The sequence below is a fragment of the Acipenser ruthenus genome, chromosome 17 (assembly GCF_902713425.1).
Source record: "Acipenser ruthenus chromosome 17, fAciRut3.2 maternal haplotype, whole genome shotgun sequence".
Lineage (NCBI taxonomy): Eukaryota > Metazoa > Chordata > Actinopteri > Acipenseriformes > Acipenseridae > Acipenser > Acipenser ruthenus.
This window is the reverse complement of record NC_081205.1, coordinates 9,812,086-9,831,052: the sequence shown is the minus strand read 5'-3', so window position 1 is coordinate 9,831,052 and position 18,967 is coordinate 9,812,086. Positions and strand designations below refer to the sequence as shown.

Below are 18,967 nucleotides of genomic sequence, written 5' to 3'. Positions count from 1 at the left end.
ATTTTGCCAAGAAGAATGGGCAAAAATTGCAGGATCCAGATGTGCAAAGCTGATAGAGACTTACCCAAAAAGACTCCCAGACATTACATTACATTACAAGTCAAGCATGTCATGTTCTGAAGTCTGTTACTAAAACCAGAACCCATTCTGCTAAACTTCACCAGAGGGGTTGGAAGAGGAGCTGGACAAAAGAATATTTATTTTTTTTACAAACCCATTCAAACACACTTCCATTTTTAAGATTATAAAGTTGTATAGTAATGTAAGTGAGGTGTGTGTGTATAAAGGGGGAAAGGTGATCATTTTTACTGTAGTGGTGACAGCTAGAGCTGGGAGTTTTTGCACATTTAATTGGGTTTTAGATTGGCTATTTGCTCCACACCAAGGTGTGTATTAGATAACTAATAGAAAGCAGTCCCATACACTTACACAGTTCAAAATGATGCATATTATGAGAATAGTGGTCCTTCTTTCCAGTAAAGCATTCTTATCTGCTGTTAGTATAACTGAGTTTGGCACCTGATTGCAGACAATTTACTATTTTTCTTAATTCAACATCATTCACTGATATTAGTGTATTTAGTGTTGTCGTCAGTTTACTGTCTGGACATGTACTATTGTACTGCTTTGGGAGGTTTACAAGAATACAATTCAGTGGAATATACATTTTAATAAAGTTCCTTTTTTTAAATTATCTAAACATATATATATATATATAGATATATAATCAGTTCTAGATTCATATTATCATTTTCTGTTCAGCTTGTATTGTGATGTGAAAAATCTTATATTGCTGCTTTTTACTACTTTACTAATGTTCCTAGAGTAAAGATAAACAGTAGGCTGTTAAAGTTGTAATGGAATAACAGGAAGATGGCAAATCAAGATTTTGCATTGAAATATTGAAGCTGGAAAGACTTTTATTGTTGTGGGAAGTGTGTTCCAGTCCTGCGAGACAAGAAAAGTTTCCTGCAGCAGAATTGTTCCATTTTTTTTTATATATATATATATATATATATATATATATATATATATATACAGACGTGCTCAAATTTGTTGGTACCCCTCCACAAAAAACAAAGAATGCACAATTTTCTCTGAAATAACTTGAAACTGACAAAAGTAATTGGCATTCACCATTGTTTGTTCCATATTTAATAGGAATCAGACTTTTGCTTTTGATTTTTTATTCAACATAATATTGTAAATAAGAAAACAAATGAAAATGGCATGGACAAAAATGATGGTACCGCTAACCTAATATTTTGTTACACAACCTTTAGAGGCAATCACTGCAATCAGACATTTTCTGTAGCTCTCAATGAGATTTCTGCACCTGTTAACAGGTAGTTTGGCCCACTCTTCCTAAGCAAACTGCTCCAGCTGTCTCAGGTTTGATGGGTGCCTTCTCCAGACTGCAAGTTTCAGCTCTTTCCATAGATGTTCGATAGGATTCAGATCAGGACTCGTAGAAGGCCACTTCAGAATAGTCCAATGTTTTGTTCTTATCCATTCTTGGGTGCTTTTAGCTGTGTGTTTTGGGTCATTATCCTGTTGGAGGACCCATGACCTGCGACTGAGACAGAGCTTTCTGACACTGGGCAGTACGTTTCGCTCCAGAATGCCTTGATAGTCTTCAGTGTGCCCTGCACAGATTCAAGGCACCCTGTGCCAGGCGCAGCAAAGCAGCCCCAAAACATAACCAAGCCTCCTCCATGTTTCACTTTAGGTATGGTGTTCTTTTCTTTGAAAGCTTCATTTTTTCGTCTGTGAACATAGATGTTGATGTGATTTGCCAAAAAGCTCCAGTTTTGACTCATCTGTCCAAAGGACATTCTCCCAGAAGGATTGTGGCTTGTCAATATGCATTTTAGCAAATTCCAGTCTGGCTTTTTTATGTTTTTCTTTCAAAAGTGGAGTCCTCCTGGGTCTTCTTCCATGGAGCCCACTTTTGCTCAAAAAGCGGCGGATGGTGTGATCAGAAACTGACGTACCTTCACCTTGGAGTTCAGCTTGTATCTCTTTGGCAGTTATCCTTTGTTCTTTTTCTACCATTTGCACTATCCTTCTGTTCACTCTGGGGTCGATTTTACTCTTGCGGCCGCGCCCAGGGAGGTTGGCTACAGTTCCATGGACCTTAAACTTCTTAATAATATTTGCAACTGTTGTCACAGGAACATCAAGCTGCTTGGAGATGGTCTTGTAGCCTTTACCTTTACCATGCTTGTCTATTATTTTCTTTCTGATCTCCTCAGACAACTCTCTCCTTTGCTTTCTCTGGTCCATGTTCAGTGTGGTGCACACAATGATACCAAACAGCACAGTGACTACTTTTCTCCATTTAAATAGGCTGAATGACTGATTACAAGATTGGAGACATGTGTTTTACTAATTAAAGAAACTAATTAGTTTGAAATATCACTATAATCCAATTATTTATTATCTTTTCTAAGGGGTACCAACAAATGTGTCCAGGCCATTTTAGAATATCTTTGTAGAATAAGCAATAATTAATCTCTTTTCACAGCTTCTTTGCTTTATTCTATGACATACCAAAGGCATGCAAGTATACATGATAAAATAGCTTTTAATTTCATCACTTTTCAGGAGTAATGAAGCATTATTTCAATGAGCTGTAAGGGTACCAACAAATTTGAGCACGTCTGTAAATGTACACTACCATGTGTCCAGTTGAATTCAATTGATCCGCAGAGCAATGGATTTTAAAAATACCTGTGCTGCTGTGTGGACCTGCACCTCCAATTAACTGGGGCATTCAGTTAACCCATGTTCACATATGTGAATAAAACAGCTTTGCTGTATTCTAAGTCTATTGGTCAAGTAATAGCCGTACCGTATAGTCTTGCAGACAGACACACATACACTTTTTACTTTAGAATTTGGTAGAAAAAATCTATCAATCTGTCTTAATGTGGTATTCATCAGTTTTAAATTGCTGGTGTATAGTAATACACAGATATTAATAAAATAAATCTCAGCATCCACGTCTTGTACAGTATTTTAAACTTGGGGGCCCTATATTCAAGAGACAGGTGCATGGGAATATAATTAGAAATTAAAATATAAATATATATATATAAATTTATAAATTATATTATGAAATCCAATTGAATACCTGTAGGCTCCACCTGTACGCTGTATTTAAAATCTATTGGTCAGTAAAGGTTATCTGTAGACCAGGCAGTGGTGTGTGTGTTGTTATTAAATAGAGAAGTGTGTTTAGAGAAACTGAAGGGGGTACCTCAGAAAACCAAAACTTATTTTGAAAGCAACATGCTGGCAGCATGTGTATCCGAGTGTACAGCTGTGCTTGCATGAGCTTATAGATCTTTCAGTTATATGTATAAATTATATTGTATTGCTTGGGTTAGAGGTTAGATGATGTGAAGGCTAACTCCAGCCTTCCCACCCACCCTTGCAGGCAGGCAGGCAGTCCCTGACACAATGCAGGCTGAGTGCTACACTGTGTTGATTCAGGTGGGCTGTGTCACTGCTACAGGCCAGGTAGTTCAGAGAGCTCACAGTGCTGGAATTCCTGGCAGTAAATCAGTCTGATGGTGGACAGTGTGTGCTGGTCTACAACTGAACATTTTCAGGAGAGTTTCTTTTAACTTTCTCGGGCCAGGTCAATGCAGAACTGACATTTGTGTTTTGCCCTTTTCAAAAAGCTGAAACTCTCTTCAAACAAAACACCATCTTGTAAGGCGCTCTATTATTTTACCATTGGCCAGACTCTCAATTTTTATTTTATTAGATTGTTCATAACAAGTTAAAAGGTCATCGTAGTGCATGTGAGCCTCTGGGTATCAGAACTGATGCTGTGTTTCTCTGGAACTTTGTAAGATACAGTGCACACACGGCAAAGAGGTATATAAAACACTAAGTTCACAAATAGAGCACCAGACATGATCAAATACATGATTTATCAATATTTTAAGTGGCAACTAGTCAACTATTTAACATTGTCAAATTAGTAGTCGTTCTACGTCTAATGTAGATGGGTTGTATTGTAATTTTGTCTGCTTGTAAACATTTTGGATTTGTCAGATTTCAAACAGATTGATTTTACGATCAACTCTTGGCACCAATTAGTTGGGGAAAAATGTAGGTTTCAAAATGCACATCATCTTTTGGGGATCTATTCCTAGTGTAACTCCTCTAAAAATAATAGGTTAAAAAAAAAACCTTAGTCCAGCTTATTTCTGTATCATAAAGTAAACTCAAAACAAAAGCCTCATAGGTACTGATGGGGTCAAAAGTAATTTCTTGGAAATAATTGATACAAACTAAAGGCTGTTGGGTGGGTCCTGTTCTCTTCATTCAGTGACTTCAGATGTACAGTGTAATCTCTGCAGATTTGTTCATACCTACAATCACCTAATAGTCATTTACTGCACTTTGTCACTCATCCATTGAATCACCAAGGTTTGTGGTCGTTGAATGATGAGTAGAAAAAGCAGACACTGGCTAGGATCATCAAACATGATGTCTTTCTGTCTGAACCACACATAGCCCTTTCACAAATGGAAACCACAAGACACTGAATAGACTGAAAAACAAGATATGCTTGTGAATAACCTGGGAGCTCCGGTTTGTGTTCTTGTATACAAGAAACAGACTTGCTCATTTCTTGTGGAGGGGAGCTCCAAAGCTTAGGCTCATAAGAGAAAACCGAACTGCCAACAGACTTTCATTCCTTATCAATTACTTGTCTTCATTAAGTATTTGTAGTGATAGAGTATCCTGTTGGACCCTGATTCTACTTGGATATAGAGCTGTTTTTGAATTCTCCCGCCTCCCACATGTCTTTAGTTTCAGGGTTGCAGTTAACGTGTTCATCTGTTTTTCAAACACATTCGGCTACTGTACATGTCACAAAATTAAGATCAAAACTGGAGCCCATTTGGCCAGATGGAGGCAGTGTGTACCAGACTTTTTTTGTATGTTGCACACTTTTACAGCATTTGCGTTTTTAAAACTTTATAATTATGATCAAAGCCAACATTTGCTGTTTTGCTCTTGGTGCATGCCTTGTTCCAGTTTTCATAATTTTATGAATCCACTTCCTGTGTTAAAGTTAAAGGGACTATCCATAACTTGTGAGCATTTCATTTTAACGAGACAGGAACATGTTTTTGGATATTCTTCCTTCTCCACACATGCAAGCTAAAACCTGGCAGAGTAATACATAAGCTTGTATGCGGAGCAGGCATTCCTGTAATCCGCAAGCAACAAGGTATGAGAATGACAGGCCTGCGGGCAGGGCAGGGAGCTCACTGCAGATCAACTGTCCTCCCTCTGTAGTGTCAGGTTTATGCAAGAAGCGGCTGATCCAGGTTAATAAAACTGTCAGGCTTTGGTTCAAAGGTGCTGCTGAACACTGCAGGCATTATTCCCTAATTTAAACAAGGTTCATGCTGAACAGTCACTAAAATCCTCCTGTTTAAGTCACTACTCCAGTTTCTTTCACACATCAGCATGGATTTGCCAGCACACTTAATTCAGTTTGGATGGAGTTTTTACCTTCCTGGTTTTGTGTGTATTCTCAGATGTTTTACTGATTCTCATGTTACTGATTGTTTTTCTCAAGATATGGATAACCTTAATTTTGTGTTTTTGTTTTAGTATCCAAAACCCACTACTTCCTAAGTTGTCACAGGTCTCGTGATAGCCTTATAAAAACAGACAAACCAAGATGCGACGTTATTTGATTCCTTCTTGAACAAACCGGTGTTATGGAAGTGACAGAATCTGATAGATTTATGAAAACCACTCAATAGATAAAATGGGACACAAGATCACACTAAACCTTTTGGTGAACATGTCTGCTGGAATGTAAAATGATTAACTCTTGCTTTATAATGCACACACTCCAATAAATTATTTAAACAAACCTACTATATGGACAGGATGTCTTAGTCATATATATAAACAACTCCACCTAAGGAAGTGGGAGTGGTGCCCTGAACTAGGGCTTTGTTTTTCAGCTCTGGAAGCTTGACTTTGACTTTGACTTTGATTGGGGTCACACAGGAACTTAGTGGATCAGTCTCGGCACATTCGCTACTGGGTGTTATATTTGAAAAATAAACGTTTTTATGACAGTTTTGGCACAGACCTCTTATTGCAATTTTAAGTAAGATCTTTCAGACGGTGAAGTTTCCAATTTCAGCATAGGTCATGTTTTACAAAATTATGACTACCTGACTGCGCTTTGTGGCTCATTATAATATAATGTATATTTCAGTCGACTGGTTTCAGACCCTGATTTGTGTTAACATTAGGTAGTCCATGAAAACCCTGCATGAAAATCCTGTTCATTGCAGTGCATCATTATTTGTCTCTTAATTGTTCCACTGGTAATGATGTCTGCTTGCTCATTTCAGATATCCTCCACATTTTCAATAGGGTTAAATCTGATGAGACACTGGAGCTCCAAGCGTGCACCATGACGATAATACATTCAAGATTATAAAAATGTTCCTGGTTAATCCCTTTATAAGCAGTAAATGTTTTGTAGTATAGCACAGCTGTAGAGTCCTTGGTGATTAATCTGTACCAGGCAAAACATTCTTCTGAACTGAGCCAGAAGCACTTGAAAAAACACGTAGCGCAAGTTATTATTTTATTAAACCTGTAGGCCATGTATTTTGGAGCTTCCTGCTGTACTGTGCAACACAAACCAGTTTCTAACACTTCTGGGGTGTGCCACTTAAAGGTATAGGGAAACACACAGTTTAAAAATATATATATATTTTACTTAACTCATGAAGAATCGGGAGGGTGTTTGTGGGTTTTTTTTTTTAATAAATAATTTGGTTTGTGCTACAGTAACTTTATTCAGCAGTTACTGTAACCTTCACACGGTCTTCACAGAGTCTTTGAAACCTACTAAAGAGACTAGATGTATAACATATAGGCCTACCTGTAGGCATTGCTTGTAACAGCTGAATAATTATATTGTATGCATGTTTCATGCTGTACAGTAACAGCCACTTTTTGCCTCTGAGACCACAGAATGTACAAGAACTGGACTGCCAATTGAAAATGCTTTTCGATTAAGTAGAATCACAGAACTCTGGAAGAATGTAGTGAATTATATTTTGTTGACTGTGGGGAAACTGTCCTTTTAATACCTCTTCTGATTGTCCAGTTTCCAACACACTATCCATTGCTGTGGAAGGTATTTGAGTTGAAGAGCAACAGGTTCTCTGATTTAGGAGCCCCTATTGAGAGCCATTGTATCTTTGCGGACATGTCTTCACAGCCCTGGCAGCCCTGTCTCCACTGCACACCCCTGGGAGGACTCTCAGGCTTTTCAGGTCCTGCCAATCTTCCTGGAACACTGCAAAAATGAACTGAATCCAACATTTTCATAACATTCCCAACCGAACAGTAACGACGAAAGATAAAACCAAACTGTCATTTTCATACAATTAAAAAGCACCAGCTGCATTTTTGGGAGCTCATCGCGCACTTTGCTGTATGTAAATTGTATAACTGCGGCTTCATACATAGTCTGTTCAGATGTCCAGAGCCATTTTCTTTTCACGGTTTTTAAAGCAGTTCATTAGTGAGAGGTGTTGGTGCAAGTGCTAACAGGCCAACCGCCAGGCATACGGAAACACAAATCCTGCGTACCCTAAACCTTTGTTAAAAGAAATGCATCATATGAAGTGAAAAGCTAAAGCTGGAAGTTTTTTAGTTTAAAAAGTCTGTTGCGCCTGTTAATTACTGGGTGTAGACCGAATACAAATTGAGTAAAACAGCCAAATGAAAATAAAATGTTAGTTGAAGTCCTGAAGAAGAGTTAAACTGGAATAAACAGTGAACTGGGCAAAACTGCAAAACCTCAAAGGGATGCGATGGACATGCGCAACCTCAACTGAAACCAACGTGATAGGAATGTGAGGAAGAAGACCGTGCTTACTGCCTAGTTCCAAAATGAGTAAAAAAAAAAAAATATGCACCTGGATTCAACGGGGCGTTGTAGCCTAGCACTGCAGTCTTAGTGCAAATATCTGGAAGCTGCTTTAGATGCTTCAGTGAGAACGGTCCGTTTTATTTTATTTTATTTTACTTTATTTTATTTATTTAAGCAAGGACGTTTAATTTAATGTGCATGTATTGAAATGAGTTTTTTTTCCTCTGATTACTTTCTTGCTGCAGTCTATTGGTGCATTGATTGAATTCAAAACCAGCATACTATATGAACTTTTTGTGTATTTTTTTGGAGGACTGGTAGCGGGCCTAAGTACTAGCTTTTGTTTTTTGCTTGCATAAATCTAGGTGACGTTTTAAATTTAGAAGCTTTTTCTTTCACCCCTCTATTTAATTTTTTTGCAGCGATTTCTGTTGTAAAATGCTGCCAGACATCTGATCACGGTCACCTTTGAAAACCATGAGCATTGTGTTCACCGTATTCTGCTTAATTGTCCTGTGTGTAATAATGAATCAGGTTTACAGGCTTAATAAAGGAATGGGGTTTCTTCTGTGGTATAAAATCGTCAGATGGAGAAATATTTGATCTCGTCTCTGAATGAAGGTCTATCTCCCCCTATAAAGATAACACTGTTTAGTCTCTCCTTGGTAACAGCCAGCTAATCTCTGGGTCCGATGAGTCAGAAAGGCTCTTTTCTTACAGCACTGTGTGAATGGAGCCATGCCTGGAAGGGAGTCTCTTTCCGCTGACACTGAGTGCTTGGCACGGCTTTTAACAGCCCTGCCCTGGAGCTGTGGCACTTCTCACCCTAGGGAAGCTCCATATTGTTGGAGTCTACAGGATGTTTTGAATATATTTATAAAGGTACTGAAGCATATTCACGGGATGTCCTTTAACTATTTGGAGGACAGGATAACTGGCCAGGGTAGATGGAAATTGGAGAGCTCTTAATATCTGACAAGATCACAAACCAAGTGTGTAAGGCTCGGGATAAGGAGGGTAAGGAGACAGACCCATTAGGGAGGAGTCAGCTGACAAAGTAGTATTCTCAGTTTGTACTGCCGCTTGTTTGATATGTCGCAAGATCCTTTATCACATATGCTTGGTGATTTTAAAAATGCCTGTGAACGAGGTGAAACAAAAGATAGCGCAGGGTATATACCATGTAGTGGATAATAGTTCGAGAGGTAAATCAGTAGTTTGGAATTATTTTGGAATCATAGTGAATGAAAATAATTAACATGTGACTGGATTTGTTGCTTGTAAAACCTGTCATTATGTTTTTGTGAATGACAACCACAAAACTGATACATCTCTGCAAAAGCACAGGTGTAGCTCCCTTTCAACTGGTGGCACAAAAGAAATAGACAGGTATTTTATAATAAAGTAAGTAGAGATAGATAATATGTTGGTGTTAAAATATATCCAGACCACTACAGAAAGCTACTACGCTGTATAGCCTATTGTATAAACTCAAGCTGTGGAGAATGTTAGAGATATCTGTGTGTGAATGTGAGAGCCAGTCGACGCAGGCAGTAGGTGAAGGACAAACACTTGCGGGCTCAGGTCGGGTTGCAGGTCTTATTAAAGCGGGTCGGGTCGTGGGTAAGAAGACGGTGCTGCAGCGGGTTGCGGGTTCGGGTCGGGTCCTGTAGTAGCGGGTCCGGGTCGTAGAAATCGGACACACGCAGGACTCTGCCCTCACCACTCTCTGTGTGAATAAGTGTCTGCTTCCACTTTATCTCCGGCTGTGTCCTGGTCCTGAGTTCTGTAAGCATGGCTACAGGCATGGTGATAATGCCACAGATTAAGAATGGGATAGTTTTGAGGCTTTAATCCCCTCCCTTACTCGCACCTGCTTTTGGTGGGGGAACCCTCACCCTTCAATAGGCAAGTGGTAGTTCATTCAACCACTTCCTGTTTCAAATGACAGGGACTGTCTGTGCCGTACTGCACTATTAATTAAGACGTTTGTTCATTGCAGTCTGCGGTAAGCTGACCCATGTGTTACCAGGCTGGTTAGAGTTTGTATGTGCGCGGTGACAGTGCTGTTAGCACAGTTTCAGTTTTAGTAAATGCAAGCCCCCCAGCCTGGCACGTCTAATCCAAGCCCAGCTCCACTCCCAGCCTTCATTTAATCTCTTGGATCTTGGTGCTGGTTGCTAGGAGATGCAGAGGCGGCATTGTGTCTCTGTAGGGCCAATGAATAGGCGCTCTGTTCCACAAAGCTGTAAACACCAGAGCGGGGAGCCTCCTCAGGGTCACCTTTAATTTAAGAGCTTGTCAGGCATGTCTTTTGTGTTGCAGAAGCATGGTGGGTGGAGCCTCTAAATATAGTCACAGTTTCTTGTGCTAAGGGGTTTCGTCTTTGGGTTGAATTTCTGGTCGCAATAGAGTTTACTGACTAATTTTTAATTGGTTAGTTCCTGAAAACCAGTTTCCAGAATCCTCGCTGCAGTAAAGCAAATGGTTTGGGGGGGGGGGGGGTGTAAAGAACCCGACATCCATTCATTTTAACAGGAACCTGACATCCATTCATTTTAACAGGGTTCAATGATTTCTGAAGTTGAGGATCTCATTTGTGAGTTTTTTTTGCCTGAAATTAGAAGAATATATCTGTTGCATTCGTTCTTTTGCAGACATGAGTAAAACAAAAGTGTTCCACAAACACCTTCAAAATGAGAATAATATAACAATAGGAAGACAAATTTACAGAAGATTTTGCAAAGATGATTAATTCTCAGTGGAACAAACTGTCAGATTCGATAACTGGCAGCAGTGTGACATTTCAAGCATTTACTGTAGGTCAAGGCCCCCTTTTTTCTTTGTTTTTTACACACCTAGTATGAATATACTTATACATAGGAGGCTGTGTGGTCCAGTGGTTAAAGAAAAGGGCTTGTAACCGGGAGGTCCTCGGTTCAAATCCCACCTCATCCTCTGACTCATTGTGTGACCCTGAGCAAGTCACTTAACCTCCTTGTGCTCCGTCTTTCGGGTGAGACGTAATTGTAAGTGACTCTGCAGCTGATGCATAGTTCACACACCCTCGTCTCTGTAAGTCGCCTTGGATAAAGGAGTCTGCTAAATAAACAAATAAAACAAATAATATGTTAACCCTATATGCTTTATCAACAATGCCAATTTTGGTTCTTGAACCCTATTTTAACATTGAGAAACAAGGGCTCAAAAAGCCATTTTCCATTATCAATGTCTTTTTCAATTATTTTTACTACTCATATTCTATTATATTCGATTATATTTTTTGACATAGGCTAGTTTTAAACTTTAATTTGATATGTGAACCACGTAAAGGCTATACAGTAGCGTTTATGATTCTTGAGTCTTTACACCCCCTTACCCTCAAACTGTATGTAAAGTCATCATTAGGTGAAATATTTGATTATTCATTTCTCATGAACCCTAACCCTGCTGTCTGTTTGTTTTTTTTTTTTTACTTCCCCCCCCCCCCCCCACCTTCCTGGATCCCCTTGACAATAGATGACATATATTTTACGTTTGTATGAGGCACTTTATCATTTTAAATCTTTACTTGTTTGAAAATCCATATGTAACCTGGTTTCTCAACACCCAATGTATTTATAAAGGAAGGATGATGTCCAGTGCGCACCAAAGATCTGCTGAATCCACCTGAAGGTTGTGTCACCCGGACTTTGTCCACAGCTACACGTCACTTGGCATCCTTGATGCCTTGTGTGCTTTGCTCATGTGGGGTAGCAGAATATCATAGCAGTGTCTGGATGCCTCCCATTTCCTCCCTACACATCTTAATCCCTGTTCACTCTGCTTTCTTCCAGGAGATAGCTGAAGGGGAGAAGGACCCAAACGAGCTTGTTGGTAAGCCCTGATTGGATTGGATTGGATTACCCACCAGAATTTGCAGAGCTCTTCATTCAGTTTAAGTATTGTTGGGGATGTAGTGGAGCTGTCCAGTCATAAAAACGCGGTACTGAGTTAAATTCCCTGCAAAGTGGATATAGTGGAGACGGTCATCCGTGTGTGTGTGTGTGTGTGTCTCATTTAAAACATGTTTGCATATATCTGGAGAACCACTTATCCAATTGTCTTAGAACTTGGTATTAACATTATTCTGTATAAATAACTGAGTATCATATGCTGGGGATATGTGGAAGTGACTGTCCGTCCGTACATTTGTGTGTCGCACTTGCATTTGTGCATGTATCTGGATAACCGCTTATCCAATTGTCATGAAACATGGTAGTAATATAGCAGCTAACGTCATTAACAATATTGGATTCTGGGGATATATGGGTCTGTCTGTCTCTCTGTCTGTCCGTTCATCCATCCGTCTATATATGTCACACTTGCATTTATCTGGAGATTTGCTGATTGTGATTTAGACATTTCGTTGTCAATTCTTGTTCTATACTATTCTCTAATACTGTTGATACATTTCGTGGTTATACTTTTTTGTTTTAAAATACTGATAGATGTGATTTAAAGCCATGGTGGGGGATGTATGATACTAACATACTTGTTTAACTATCTTTCAAGACTACAGATAGATATCTATTTCAAGCGTAGACTCTGGCATTGTTTTAATACCAATCAAACCTACCTTTCCAAAAAGCTTCTGTCTTTGGTAATAACACGGCTGTGATTGATGAATACAAAGTACATTTACACCGCATTCTTTCATTGGCTGCCTACCTACATTAATCATCAATCAAAGCAGTGCCCAATCTGATAAGACAAGGAAAAGAATTAGTGTAGCAGCAGGAGCATTTTTAATTTTTAGATTTCCAATTAAATAGAAGCGGAGAATGTGACTTGATTGATTTTATTAGTTAATGCTGATACTATGTAATGCACTCCCTGTTTCAGCAAAAGCTAATGCTTCTTTTTGGCACTGACTTGTGATTGATTTGAAGCGTCCTACACAAATAGTAAAGGTCTACCTCAAATCCTTTTCATAATGGAGAAATGTATTGTGTAAACATTACATTGTTTTTAGACTCTGAATTACAGATTGTACATGAAGTTGAAATTCACTCCAGATGGCCACATTTTAGTCCTAGCTGAATTTAAACTTTTTTTTTTTATGTGATTATTAGTCCATTGAGCTTGAGCATGGCCAACATATAATAATACAAAAAACTTGCCAAGTACAAATTAATTCCGTCCCACAATATAAAATGAATGCTGAGAAAAGGTTTAATGAAGGTTCATACAAATCCTCAAGTTATTCATTATGAAAGGCACGTCAACTCTTGATGTGCTGATTCACCAAACCAATTGCTTACACAATACACACTCACACCAAGGATCTACTTTGAAAGTTTTCCTAAATGCTGGAATTTTGGCACTAAAAGATTCTAGTTTAGAATTGTGAGCCCACACTAAAAGCTGTTTGAAATGCTGTTGGGAACTCCTCCACTAGCGTTCTGTGCAAGCGAGCTTGGGTCTGTGTGTAGGTAAGACTTCAGTACCAGGTGGGAGCTGTGAGTCGCTCCACATTGTGGGAGGGGGAGTGTTTCAGAGTGACTCTGCACTGCTGGAAAGTACATCCTGCTTGTGAAAACACAAACCAGGCCTGATCCTGCTGCCAGACTGATACAGAATCAGCATGCGCTATTAAAAAAAAACTAATGGAAACACTACTGCTGCAAGCCTAGTGTGGTTGTGTGGTTTTGGGGAGGTGTCCCACTGTCATTACATGAACTTGCAAGTTTATTACTGCTGATTAATGAAATTCATTCATTGTTGTCATTCCTCTTGTTTCTAAAGCACAGTGAGCTGTGGTTAGGACCCATACCCTTACACTGCACAATGATGTTTGTTGGTGGTAGTATCTTGATCCTCAACATTTCAGCCCCTAATTTTTATATTGGACCATGTTTTCAAAGTGCTTACTCCAGTCTTTAACTCCTGTTTTTTGAAAGCGGTAAAAAGACTGTTCTTTTTAGAAAATTAGAACAAACAACTAAGTAATATTAAGTTCTCATCCACATTCAGAAGATGTTTGTTTCTCATTTTGTAACATTTTACATATTTTTCTTTTGAAAATTAGAAGTTAAAGGCAGGAGGAAACGCTTTGAAGATATGGCCCTTCATACCTTATTGAGGTGCTGACTTAAACTCATTGTGTGAAATGTAACTGTATCCTTTACTTTGAACTGTCCTAAGTCTACAGTAGGTACTATGCCATTGTTCCACCCCTAACTCTTCAAACATAAAGCCAAAGCTCACTCAGGGCTGCCATGAGGGGACACGTGCACTGATGTGTACTTGGAACCAGTGATGTAATAGCAGTTGATAGTCACATTTATATGCTGTGCTGACGTTAATATATAAATCAGTTAGTCCTTGATCAGATTTAAATTTGGAATGGCAGTTAGAGTGATGAATCTGCTTGGACAGTCTGGATGCACAGGGGCTAAAAGCTCCTGAGGCTTAAATGGTAGAAGAACCTGTAATCAGTCTTGTGGTCAGTCTGTCTATCACATCTTTCTAAAACTGCAGCTCTGACCACAGCTGTCAGAGTGTCACTGAGTGTCGCACTGCAGACTAGTCCTGTCACTGAGTCATCTTAATTATCATGATTACAAGTTAAGGAGTTGTTTACTTCTTTTAAGATGGCAGAAAACAGTAGCTAGACTTTTATAAGATTATTTAATTAAGTTATTTATATTAAATAATATCTATTTTTATATAGTGCCTTTCATAGTGGACCACCATCACAAAGCACTTTACAGAGGTAGGCTGTGAACTGTGCATTATATGCAGAGTCACTTAAAATCTCATCCACAGGATGGCGCGCAAGGAGGTTAAGTGACTTGCTCAGGGTCACACAGTGAGTCAGTCAGTGTCAGAGGTGGTATTTGAACCGGTGACCTTCTGGTTACAAGCCCTGGACCTTAATCACTGGACCACACTGCCTCCTTTTTTTAAACTGTATTCTCAGCCTTCATTCTAAAATGATGCCAACTGTATTTGAAAAAATACAGTCTTACCTCCATGTTGCTTTGATCTCCTGACCCAAGCAACATGTGTGGAGTTCATCATCCTACGAAGAAGTCGTATCGCAGGTAAACTTCGTATTTTGGAGGGTTTGATACTTTTCTTACCAATTTTGCCAAAATTAAACTTTTTGTTTTATGGAAAGCAGCTATTACTCGAGCGGAGTTGTGCCAAAAATTACTTATTTTCTTCATTGACAGTAGATCTCTAATCCCAAATACAGGATTTCTGATGGAAAATTGTATAAAATACTGCATCAGTGGGAAAGACCTGCACAAATACAGAAGAGTGGAAGTTAATTGGTGGCTAATGTTCACTAAATGCTTGTTTTAACATGTTTTCTTGAATTATCTTTTATTAAGAGTAGGATGCCAATACCTTTGTCTGCCACTGTACCTTGCGCTGCACACACTTGAACACGTTTATTTCTTGGATTTTGATCAGGTTTATCAGGTTCAGAGGGAATGGGTTCTCACTTCCCCAGGGTTTAAGTTTTCAAAGCCGATTTGTTCTCCTGCCAGCAGCCTGACCTGCCTGAGCACGGTGCACCTGGGTAACGGCAGTGTTATGTGGGTCTGGGAGCGGCAGGCTCGGGTGTTTGCAGGCAAGCAAAGGAATTGTCTCCAGGAGAGGGTGAGTCACAACGGAGCGAGACACAGCAGAGGGTTTCCTGGGTGACGGGCCTGCGGAGTCAGCATGTTCACCTGTGCAGGGAGGGGCAGGCAGGCAGGCAGGCAGGCAGATGTTGTTCTCCACAGGATATTAGTAATGTTTACCTAAGCAGCTGCCCCGTCACAATAGGAACAACGTGTTGCACAATCGGACTGCCTCAGGTCGAGTTCTGCACTTGAGAGGAATCACACGCATATTCTGACTGGAGAGAGAGAAAAAACAAAAGTACATTTGTTTTTTTAGCATGAACATGATAGCCAAAACAGCATGTTTTTTTTAAAGTCTTTTCTCCTGAGCATAATTTAGTTTTTTTTATTTTATTTTTTTAAATAGGGAGGGGAAAAAACTAAGATGAGCAAATATATTCACCCCTTAACTGCAGGAAGAAATGCTACACTAACAACCACAAACAAAACTGCTATGTAAAGAGATTACAAGGTCAATTGTGGTGACCTGAAAGTAGCTTGCTAGGTTACAGGGCACTGAAGACGGCACTAATGATAGTCTGTAGGATAATACTGATTGCAGTAAACCAAATCTCCAGTTAATCTGCAGGTGCATTTTCAAGATGCTGTCAATAACAGTGACTGCCCTATTTTACAGTGCTGTATAAAATGAATGGTGCTGTAGCAGTTTGCCAAACGTGCTCATTTGGAACTCCTATGAAATGAATGCACATTTTATTCTGTAAGAGAGGTTTTATTTAAATGATTTCTTTATTTTGTAATGACAATTTACAAATTAAACTAGATACATTCTGAATTTGTGAATGAAATAGCTTTTGCTGTCTTTGTTTTTATGTATACAATTCAAGGTGCTTACTTTGCTGTTCTTTCGACTTTCTACCATGTTTCCAAACACAAAGAAGGAATGATCCGTGTATTTTTCAGAGGTGTGTGCTTAAGTTGAGATATAATTTATATATAAAAAAAGAGCATAATTTAGATCTTTTAGTTAACATTGTGTAATCAAAGAAACTCCAAAATGATATTGTAAAAGTCTACCGGAAGCCATAATAATAGTACAGTATTTCATGTTAGATTTCGAAATGTCACCAGGTTTTCAGTTTTTGTTAGTATAAGTATATGGAAAACTACAAAGCGGTATGGAATTCAATATGTTAACGTAACATTATTTCATTTGACTTTATGAAGCAACATTTTAAGTAATTTGTTAAAGCTAAAGTACTAAATGCATATGTTCACTGGATTTTAAACAACTCTTTTCAAAGCATTGCAATCACATTACTGTCTCAATATGAATCCAGGCCCCAGTACCATTCATGTAACCCTTTACCAACTGGTTTCACAGACCCTGATTCAACACTAATCTCGGGCTCCTCAGGCCAGGTAGTCAACGATGATCAGGCTCTGTGAAACTGTAGTTGCTTCAGACCACACTACACCCACACTGCTTGCTAATCCCAGGTTTCTTGACAGATCAGGCATGTAGGGATTTTAAACCATTCAATCTTCTTTTAAAGTGAGTCTAGATAAATCCAGCTTAATTTTGGTTCATTTAAAAGCTACTTGCTGTCCCTTTCCTACCAAGCCTCTGTCATTGCCGCTTTTAAATGTAGCAAAGGTTGACCACCTTAAATCAATAATGTGTTACTGGGGATTTATATCTTCCAGCCGTTCCATCCGTTTTCAAACGGTTTATTGGTTTATGACAGAAACACTCCTTAATGGCAAAGCTCCAATGCTGTACTTGTTTTTTTTACATTCTCTGGTGCTATACTTTGCGTATCCTCTCAGATTGTCGGTGATCTAGCTCTGGTGGTGTATTCAAAGGGAGCTCTAAGTGAATTAATTAACTTGTGCTGTACTTGTAATTCTAGACTTGGCGTGTACTTTCACTTTAAAGGATAAAGCAAAGTTGCATTTATCAGAGATGGGCCAAATAAATCTCCAAAGCATGAACGTCTCATAGCCCCATGTCGTCTGTGTGGCATGTATACCAAAGGGGTTGTCCCATTTTAATATTTTCATATCCGTAAATGCTTTCACTAAAATCCAGCCCTGTATACCATGCTGGCCCCTCTCCAGGGGGCAATGAGCCTGGCATGTCCTTAATGGCATCTCTGCTAGGAGAGGCATGGTGATGAAGTCATCAGAAAGGGAAGAAAGGACACAGAAAACAATCGAGCCACACAAAGGAGTCTTGGGAGATTTAATGACAGACAAAAATGTGAGGCCTGCAGTCATGAAAGGGCTTGCTTTCTCTGTGCTGCTCTCTGCCCTTGACAAGCTCTGGCATTCACAGTCTTTGTAGCAGTGTTGCAGGCCAGCGCATTGGATTAGTCATAACATGTTTCACTGTAATCTCTACTTGCACAAGAGACTAAGCCTTTACCTTACTTGCTACTATACTAAAATTAGGACTAGTTGAATCCCACTGAGGATTGAATATTGTTGTGTGTGGTTTTGGTTAAACTTAAACTTGGGTGTCTTATGCGTTTGTGTTAGTTGCTGTGTTTTCTTAACTAGTGTAGGAAAACTGCCCACAATTTTTAACTTGGTAGCTTAAAGTCATACTTGCATACATACATACAACTACGAAACAAAACAAAACCGCTTTCCATTAACATAACTTTCTCGCAAATCCCTTATTCCTCTTTTTCACTTGTTTAGTCAAAGTAAAAATAAATGTCTGAAAAAACAATCTATAGGACTGCAACAACTTGTGAGAAAGTTGGCATGCTAAAGCCTGTCCTCGAATGAAGACAATGGCACTTAATGGGTTAAGAAGAAACCCTACATTGCTTTCCACATTATGCCAGTCAATGCTTGTCTGATTCCTAGTAGCTGACTGATCTCAATAATTTATAAAGTTGGATCTTAAAAGGTCCCAGTGATATCAGCATCAACAACATGGCGAGGTAACTCATTTCATACCCTCACCGCCCTGTGCAAAAAATAAATAAATAAATAAATAAATGTCTCCTACCCTCTGTCTCCGCTTAAGTTCCAACTGTGTACTCTGGTTTCAGTGTTGCTCTTAAAGTATTGGTTGGAGTTAATTTTGTCAACTCATTTTAAGATTTTAAAGACTTCAAATTCTTTCAACCCATCTTCGTAGCTCATTCCTTTAAGCCCTGGGATTAGTCTGGTTGCTCTTTGTTGGACTCTGTCTTTTTGGTATTGTGGTGACTGAAACATCTTTGTGGAATTGCAAGTAGACATATCTTTGGTTGTATAATCATGATCACTGAAACATGACCTATTTCACCTTATCTTGTGTATATATATTTTGTTTACAAATGTGCTTATGTTTTATGTAATGCAAGAAAAGAAAACATTTATTTACAAACGAGAGGAGGCCATTCGG

At 39.0% G+C, this 18,967-nt stretch overlaps 1 protein-coding gene across 3 annotated transcripts in view; it reads left to right on the top strand.

Moving 5' to 3' along the window:
* The window catches only part of LOC117423589 (SAP30-binding protein-like), a 34,412-nt gene that overhangs the window by 8,813 nt on the left and 6,632 nt on the right, over window positions 1–18,967 (top strand). For 2 of the 3 annotated variants that reach the window (XM_034039638.3, XM_034039639.3), the window contains exon 4: window positions 11,782–11,821. The exons of the other annotated variant lie outside the window; for it this stretch is intronic. In XM_034039638.3, the coding sequence (XP_033895529.3) occupies window positions 11,782–11,821 (40 nt within the window). The remainder of the gene's footprint in view (window positions 1–11,781; window positions 11,822–18,967) is intronic. 3 annotated transcript variants of the gene reach the window in all.